The sequence below is a fragment of the Buteo buteo genome, chromosome 10 (genome assembly GCF_964188355.1).
Source record: "Buteo buteo chromosome 10, bButBut1.hap1.1, whole genome shotgun sequence".
Taxonomy (NCBI): Eukaryota; Metazoa; Chordata; class Aves; order Accipitriformes; family Accipitridae; genus Buteo; species Buteo buteo.
This window is the reverse complement of record NC_134180.1, coordinates 8,075,873-8,084,478: the sequence shown is the minus strand read 5'-3', so window position 1 is coordinate 8,084,478 and position 8,606 is coordinate 8,075,873. Positions and strand designations below refer to the sequence as shown.

General features: G+C 52.3%; 1 protein-coding gene across 1 annotated transcript; it reads left to right on the top strand.

The window, feature by feature from the left end:
• The first annotated feature begins 654 nt into the window (after window positions 1-654).
• On the top strand, window positions 655-8,606 carry LOC142035427 (flavin-containing monooxygenase 3-like). Its single transcript, XM_075037518.1, has 8 exons — window positions 655-786; window positions 2,444-2,632; window positions 2,934-3,096; window positions 4,556-4,698; window positions 4,824-5,023; window positions 5,153-5,511; window positions 5,969-6,041; window positions 6,884-8,606. The coding sequence occupies exons 1-8, from the start codon at window positions 655-657 to the stop codon at window positions 7,221-7,223; spliced, it is 1,599 nt and encodes a 532-aa protein (XP_074893619.1). The 3' UTR covers window positions 7,224-8,606.

Here is an 8,606-nt window from a genome sequence, read left to right as displayed (position 1 = left end):
AGTGCTGGGGTGGAATGGTGGGGCCAGGTCGGGCAGCCTGGTCCTACCTGCTGTTCTTGATGACAGAGGCATCGCGTTGCCATTTTGGAGAGGTGTGTGTGTGCACGCGTATGAGAGATGCTGCTCGTCCCATGGGCCAGAGGTGGCTGCCACTGCTCAGTGACCCCGGGCTCTATCTTGCAATAATTTCAGTCCAACACTTTATTTCCTAATTTAGGAGCTCTGTGCCCACAGCTCCTCCTCATGTTACAACTCCAGGCTTGCTAAAGTCCAAAAAGCACAAGTCACTCATTGAAACAACCCCTTGGCGCTGGCCCTGCCTCCTGTGCAATGCTGCATAAAAGAGCTTTGCTATTCCGGGGGAGCTCCTCCCAAGCCACTGGTCGTCTCCCTGAGAGAGCCCCTGGGTACCGGGAAAAGCTCTTCCACCCTACCCAAAACTTTTAACGCACGTACCTTGGGGCTGCACGGGAAGCAGGTGAGCAAGGATCAGCAAGAAACCCCCCGGGTTACTTAAGGAGCTGGGAGAGTTGTGCTGGGGAGGGGGTGCCCTGCTCCCGCAGGGCATTGCTGGGGGCTGCAGACCCACCTCGGCCAACGTGCCTGGCCTGTCTCCGCTCCACCACAGCCGCGTTCTCCCGCAGGCAGGACAGCATGGTGCGGCGCGTGGCGGTGGTGGGCGCAGGCGTCAGTGGGCTGGCGGCCATCAAGTGCTGCCTGGAAGAAGGGCTGGAGCCCACCTGCTTCGAGCAGAGCGAGGACGTCGGGGGGCTCTGGCACTACACGGTGAGTGGCTTTGGGTGCCTGGTTTCGGAGCTGGCTGGGGAAACCTGCACCAGCTTGCTCTGCTCTGATGGCTGCGTGTGGGAGGGCTTGACTGGTTCAGTACAGGTCCCCAGGTCCCCTAGCCATCCCCTGACGCGCTGCGCCACCTGCTTCAGCCAAGCCAAGTCCCCTCTGAAATACCATCCTTGGTCCTTTAGGGACAGAGGGAATCAACAGCTTCTCCGCAGCCAAGGGGTTGCAAACCCCTCAGGGCTCTCGCTGGTGCACAGGTTAGCCCTCAGCATGCTTTTATGTATCAGCCATGTACCACGGAGCTGCAGAGGAGCCCAAATGAATAATCAGAGCGTTGGACTCAGAGCCATCTTGTGCCACTTTCCTGCCAGCAAGCTGGGGCTGAGGGGACAGTTTGGGGTGTGATCACAGCTGCAGGAGCAGCTTGGGGTACCATTAGGGGAAGGAATTGGGCCTGCACAAGTTAAACCCTGGGGCAGAGGGGGAGGGCAGAAAGCTTGTTCTGGGTGATCTGAAATGTTTGATTTATCTCAAAACATGGACCACATGTTTTCTGTCTTTTCTGGGGAAGGCTCCACAAATTCCTCCAGAAAGTTGAGCAATACTTTTTTATATTAAGGATGGAGAATTTCAGAAAAGAATATCACCATTGAGGGGAAAAGTCAAAATCACTTCAGCTCCTTATCTGGCTTGTTGGTTTTTTTTTTTCTTTTATTAGAAGTTGGTAATCTTTTGGCCACCTCAGATATGGATTTTCCAGTGCAGAAACCTGCATTTTTCCTAGCTCTGTGCTGGCATCAAAGCCATCAGGAAAGGGAAATGCATTACTGTGTTTTGCGCTCTTAAGTGCCTAGTGTCAGGGCAGACATAGCAAGTGCCCCCCATCATGGGGACAGGACAGCGTGGGGCTGGCCATTTGGGGCAGGACTGGACCAGACCAGCCTGGGCCCCACTGATTGCACAGTGGTCTTGGGGATTTCAGCAGATCCCTCATGTCCTGCCCTTCTAGATGTCAGCGGGACACTGGCCAGCTGGCATGTGCATTGCTAGCGGTAGGCACAAGCCTTCATCCGTGTCCCTGGCCAGACCTGCCCTGCAGTTGCATAAAGCGTGGGCAGCCGAGCCACAGCACCAAAGCAAACGCACCTGGCCGGGCTTCTGCCTTTCATTGTGCAATTGCCAAGACTGTGTACACAAAGGAGTGATGACCGGGAGTGCCCGTGGGATTTTGGAAGCTTTACAGGCAGACCAGCAGGAAGCTGGGCACTGGGAGGTCCCACCTTACTTGTCTCCTGTGATATTTTGCATGTGTCCATGCGCACGAGTGTAGCTGTGTCACAGCCAACCTCCTGAGGCTTTCTGGATGTGCAGTGGAGAGGCTCTGGCATGATCCTCCCACAGCGCTCCCTTCCCCTGAGGTTTCCACTTTCCCTGGCAGATGCACATGTAACTGGCTCCTAAATGCCTTGGGTGATGCAAACCCTCCTCCCAGCCTGTTAGGACACTTCTGTGCTCATAGAGAGTTATTTGGTTATTGTGCTTGATGGCTTTGCCGGTTTTCTCTGGCTCCAGCCTGGAGGAGTTGGTGCAGGGCTCCAGGTCGTGTCCCCCTTCATGGGACTCGTCCACGCTCTTCTCCCTCCAGGACCAGGCAGAGGAAGGCAGAGCCAGCATCTACCGCACTGTCTTCACCAACTCCTGCAAAGAGATGATGTGTTACTCTGACTTCCCCTTCCCTGACGACCACCCCAACTACATGCACAACGCCAGGCTCCAGCACTACATCTGCAAGTACGCTGAGCACTTCGACCTCCTCCGGCACATACAGTTCAAGGTAAAAAGCCTGGAGTGGAGAGGGGCAGTGAGTAGTGGGGGGACCTGGGCTGGAGGGACATCACCTCTGTGCCTGGGTCTCCGAAATCTTGGGAGAAAATATTCTGGGGAAAAAACTCCTGGTTTTGTTAAAGCAGGTCTCATCAGCTCCCCTCTCTGCGTGCTCCCCAGAGCTGCCGGCATGAAATTGCAGGGGCAAATATCCCCAGGGCTCCCCAGGACCTCTGAATTCCACTGGCTCCCTAAACCTCTTGGTCTGCTCTGCAGACACCCACGGATCTCTTTCTTTTGTTTCCTTTAAGACCCTGGTCACCAAGGTTAAAAAACGCCCTGACTTTTCTGTGACGGGGCAATGGGAGGTGGTGACCCGGAGAGACGGGAAGGAAGAGACAGCAGTTTTTGATGCTGTTATGGTTTGCTCTGGGCATCATGTCTACCCAAACCTCCCCCTCGACGATTTTCCAGGTAAGCTGTGCGTGAGGAATTCATCCGCTGGGACAAAGCAGGCCAAATCTATCACAGTGTTCTTCCCTAGAAAAAAATACCTTTTTAGCATTAAAAGGAAAGCAATATTTGGAGGGATGGGGGTCCACTCAGGAAATCAAAACCTGTAGTGTTGAGAAAAAAGACTCAGTATCCAAACTATATCAAAGCAGGGACAATGCTAATCTTTCCCAGAAAAAAATACTTCAGGCTGTTTCCTTTAACAGAAGTTTTTTCATAAAAGGATTTTGTAAAATAATTTTTTTTTTTTTTGCATTTTCCCATGATTTCTAGTACAAATGTCATGCACATTACCCAACAGCCTTTGCCTCTGTCATGGTTTAACCCCTGCTGACAACTAAGCCCCACACAGCTGCTTGCTCACTCCTCCCTCGGTGGGATGGGGGAGAGAATTGGAAGAGTAAAAGTGAGAAGACTCGTGGGTTGAGATACAGACAGTTTAACAGGTAAAGCAAAAGCTGTGCATGCAAGCAAAACAAAACAAGGAATTAATTCACTACTTCGCATGGGCAGGCAGGTGTTCAGCCATCTCCAGGAAAGCAGGGCTCCATCACGTGTAACTGTTACTTGGGAAGACAAACGCCATCACTCTGAATGTCCCCCACTTCCTCCTTCTTCCCCCAGCTTTACATGCTGACCGTGATGTCATATGGTCTGGAATATCCCTTTGGTCAGTTGGGGTCAGCTGTGTCCCCTCCCAAATTCTTGTGCACCCCCAGCTTACTTGCTGGTGGGGTGGGGTGAGAAGCAGAAAAGACCTTGACTCTGTGTAAGCCCTACTCAGCAGTAACTAAAACATCCCTCTGTTATCAACACTGTTTTCAGCACAAATCCAAAACACAGCCCCATACTAGCTACTATGAAGAAAATTAACTCTATCCCAACCCAAACCAGCACATTGTCTCTGTGTACAGGCACATTATTGGGAAAAAACTTTCTCTCTGGCAAGAAAAATTTGGTGCTGGGGGTCTGTTTGGAGGACACAGGCTTGAAGCACCAGCTGGTCAGGAAAACTGCCCTCAGGTCCTTTGCCATCTTCTCTTTTTTAAATGAAAGCTGCTTCCCTGTTGTTCACTACCGCAAGGGTGTACAGCCACACCAAGGGGATGGAGTGTGGCTGTCCAGGCACCTCGGGGCGATGTTGGGGTTGCAGTGGTACCCTTTTAGGGTGCAGAAATACCATGAAAAGGTATCCTGTGCTTGCACACCATTTCTGTTTAAATATTGAATGAAGCGAGACAGATCTCATCTGAGTATGGGTTTGCAGCATCCCTCTGTATACAGGAGACATATACTACTGTGAGAAATGCTGTGGTGGATGCTCCAGCAGCATCTGTGGGAAGGGGAGATGCCAAAGCCAGCACAGCCTCTCCCTTTCATTCCTGTGGTGGATTACGACCCTTTCTGTTCTCCTCCCCAGGAATACAGAAGTTTAAAGGCTGCTACTTCCACAGCCGAGAGTACAAGGAGCCAGAGAAGTTCAGAGGGAAGAAGGTGCTGGTGATAGGCTTGGGCAACTCGGGCAGTGACATTGCTGTGGAGCTCAGTGCCGTGGCATCACAGGTACGGGGACCTGCACCAGAGTCATTGGGGAAGGGGGGGTCCCCATTTGCCTGAGCACGTGCCACAGCCCTGGGGACTCACAGCCATCACGGAGGTGGCTCACCCCTACCTGGCCATCCCCCCAGGTCTACCTGAGCTCCCGAAGTGGGTCCTGGGTGATGAGCCGCGTCTGGGACAACGGCTACCCCTGGGACATGCTGGTCGTCACTCGTTTCCGGACCTGGTTGGGGAACATCCTCCCCAGGGCGATCAGTGACTGGCTGTACGTGAGAGGCATGAACCGGTTCTTCAAGCATGAGAACTTCGGCCTCATGCCACTGAACAGGTATGCGTGGGGCCATGCATCCCCAAACCCCCTGGGGGTGCTGGTTCTGGAACGGGGCTGGACCGTGCCTATCCTGGGCTGGCAGCAGAAGCCACCTCTGTGACGGCCCCACCACCTTTGCCCTTGCAGAACTTCCCGCAAGGAGCCGGTGTTCAATGACGACCTCCCGAGCCGCATCGCCTGTGGCGTGGTGGTAATTAAGCCAAACGTGAAGGAGTTCAGAGAAACGTCCGTCTTGTTCCAAGATGGGACTGTGCAGGATGATGTCGATGCAGTAGTCTTTGCCACCGGTTACAGTTACGCTTACCCTTTCATGGAGGATGATTCCATCATCAAAAGCAGGGACAATCAGGTCACCCTCTACAAAGGCATCCTCCCTCCTCGGCTGGAGAAGCCAACCATGGCAGTCATTGGGCTAGTCCAGTCCCTTGGACCCATCATCCCAACAGCGGACCTCCAGTGCCGCTGGGCAATCAAGGTGTTTCAGGGTAGGTGGATGAGCTTGTGCTGGGCAAAGGTCTGTTTTCTGTCAATGGGAAGTAGCGTTTCCCGGCAGCAATGTGTATGTTCAAACCGAAAATCAGGGCAGTGCCTGAGTGCTCAAGAACACAAAGGAGTTTGGCCAGAAATACCAATAATGGGATCCCCATGTGATGGGGTAGCTTGCACCATGGGAGCAGGTCACTTCTCAGCCCACTGCAGATGGCAACGCGGTGGGGCTGCCTGGGGGAGAAGAGCCTCTTGGGCACCACCACATACCTTAAAGGACAGGAGAGCCAGTGTTGTCACACCCTCAACACCCAAGCTTGACCCAAGCCCAGATCTTGACACCAAAAGGAAGAGAGGCACCCAAGAGCTCAGCTGATCCCTGGAAACCCCACCTGCTGCAGGAGGGATCTCCTGGGCATCATGTCCCTTTGCTGATACTCTTCTTGCTCTTTTAAGGGCAGTGCACGCTCCCCCCGGTCAGCGAGATGATGGATGACATTGATGAGAAGATGGGGAAGAAGCTCAAGTGGTAAGTGCAGCTCATGGGTCTCCCTGTGCTGGCAGAAGAGCCCTGCCATCATCTCAGCCCCAAGTGGGATGGATGAGGGTGCTGGGTGAGCTGCCGTGGGGGCAGTTTGTGAGCAAGCGACAGGCAGCTCCATCCAAGCAGGGTCCTTTGAAAAGCCCTGTTTGAATCTCAGATGAATAAACCTCCAGGCGGCCCCTCTGCAATGAGGAACCCCCAACCAGCTCACTGGTGTCAGTGGATATGTTTTCACCAGCCCCATGGAGGCCTGAATCAGGCAAGTTTGGGTGGAAAATTCATGATGGAAATATTTCCTGTCTAAAAATGCTCATTTGCCATCACTGAGCGTTATCAGGCTAAAAAAGCATTTCTCATTCACACAGAATCAGGGTGAGGCTCCAGCAGAAATAGAACATTTCCATCATTATTCTTCAAAGTGACCCTTTTTTTGTTTCATAAGGTCCATGAAAAAGTGCCTTGCTTTCCCCCTCTCCGAGTCTAACTGATATTATAGTGAAGCAATACTTTAAAAATAGGAGTATAACCAGTGAAAGCTGAACCTGGCCCAAGCTATGTTTTCTTTTGTTTTTAGAAACCGTTGCATTGTAGGAAGTTTCAAAACGCAATGTTTTCTTGTGAGCCAGATTCCTCCACTAACAGCAGCAATGATGCATGTCCCCTGGAGCTGTGCCCCCCAGCCAGCTCTGCTCCCCAGCTTTGGCAGGGGAGAGCAGGGGACAGATTCTGCCCAAACTGTGCTTAAAGGAAAAAAAAAAAAAAAAATCAAAAAACCAAAGGGAAAAACCTAAAGCAACCCCTCTTTTCCTCTCCTCTCTCCCCGGAAGGTATGGGAACAGCACCACGCTGCAGACGGATTATATCACTTACATGGACGAGCTGGCCTCGGCCATCGGTGTGAAGCCCAACGTGCTGAAACTCCTGCTGACGGACCCGCGGCTGGCCCTGGAGGTCTTCTTTGGCCCCTGCAGCCCCTACCAGTTTCGGCTGATGGGCCCAGGGAAGTGGAGCGGGGCCAGAAAGGCCATCCTCACCCAGTGGGACCGAACGCTGCGGGCCACGCAGACGCGCATCACCCCCGCTGTCCCCACCGCCTTCCCCTGCCTGGCTACGCTAGGGGTGCTCTTCCTCCTGCTCCTCCTCCTCCTTGCTGCCCTTTACTGCTAGGGGACCCCAGGGGGATGGATAGGGATGCAGGAGTACAGAGTGGTGTACGTGCATAGGATGCTTTCTCCTGCTGGGCAATGCGTGCTGCTGCCCTGCTCATTAACCTGAAAATAAGTCGTCAAGAGATCCCTGAAAAACGGCATTGATAAATCGGATGTGATCTCTGTGCCTGGTAAAATTGGGATGTTTCTCAGCTGGGGCTGTGAAAGAGTGTAAGTGCCACCCCCCGTAAGTAACATTGGTTATTTTGTCCCTCTACATGTATTCAAATAGTGGTGCATTGCTACATGTCTTTAAATCTCCCTGTCTACTGTCTCTTTTTCTGGTGGAAAACTGGAGTCAACATGTTTGGTTTTTCAAGAAAATTTTCGGTGCAGAGCTTGTGTTCTGGCTAAAACCAGCTTGCCTGAATTGGCCCTTTTGAAAAATAATTTTCATAACAAGTAAAGAAAAACATCCACATTTTTTTTCCAGTGGGGAAAGATGCCCAAATGAAAAAAATAATCAGATTAAAATATGGAGAGGAATACTCTGGTATATAAACAGCCCACCAGCTCTCGGAACAACATCTGGACTTCGCTGGAACATGTGAGCATCTGAAAGCTGAGATGAACCATGTCTGCCAGCCAAAATGCCCTGTCCCGCTGGGGCTGTGTAACCCAGCACCATAGCTGCTGCAGCCACGGTGAGAGCATCCTCGGAGAGATCCCTCTCTGAGCTGCTTCGCTTCGTGCTGGGCATCACTGTCCCTGCAGCAACAGCTTGGATGGGCACCTGTGCCCCTCTCTGTGTCCACCCCCAATGCTTGTCCAGGGGTGACAGGGATGTGCCATCTGCCCAATTGCCCATCCCGAGGTGGGGAACAAAGCTTCCATGGTCCACCCTCACCTGAGCAAGTGGGGAGGAGCTGGACTGATCCTGGTGAGCTGCTGAACTTCTGATGGGGCCAGATCACGTGGGCTTTTTCGTTGCATCCATCTGCCGAGAGTGGAACCAGCCCGTGGTGTAATTTCGGTGCTCCCTGGGAAGCACTCTGCCTGCAGGCATCTTGGCTTTTCTCCTCCATACAGCAATAACTATAGCTTTGCAAAATGCTCTGTGGTTTTATGAAATGCACCATGTCAATGCAAAATAATATCATTACCGTGAGCTCTTGCCCTGGAAACGAGACTAGAGGATGCCTGCCATTCCTTTTCAGTGCCTCCGCCCAAGTGCTCTGCTAACATGCTTCTTCCTACCTGGAGATGAAGAGGTTTGCCTGCTCTTATTCCTTCCAGTCCAAATGATGTGTACCTGTGGTGGGAAGCAACCCCTTCCTATGATTGTGATCCAATTCAAAACACTGCAGATGCACCATCTATCTGAAACATGAATAAAAATATA

Bases quoted from the DNA above. Each gene is read 5' to 3' on its own strand.
- LOC142035427 (XM_075037518.1), top strand. From the start codon at position 655: ATGGTGCGGCGCGTGGCGGTGGTGGGCGCAGGCGTCAGTGGGCTGGCG. The intron at 787-2,443 runs GTGAGTGGCTTT...TTCTCCCTCCAG, and splicing joins GGGGGCTCTGGCACTACACG to GACCAGGCAGAGGAAGGCAG. The intron at 4,699-4,823 runs GTACGGGGACCT...CCATCCCCCCAG, and splicing joins TCAGTGCCGTGGCATCACAG to GTCTACCTGAGCTCCCGAAG.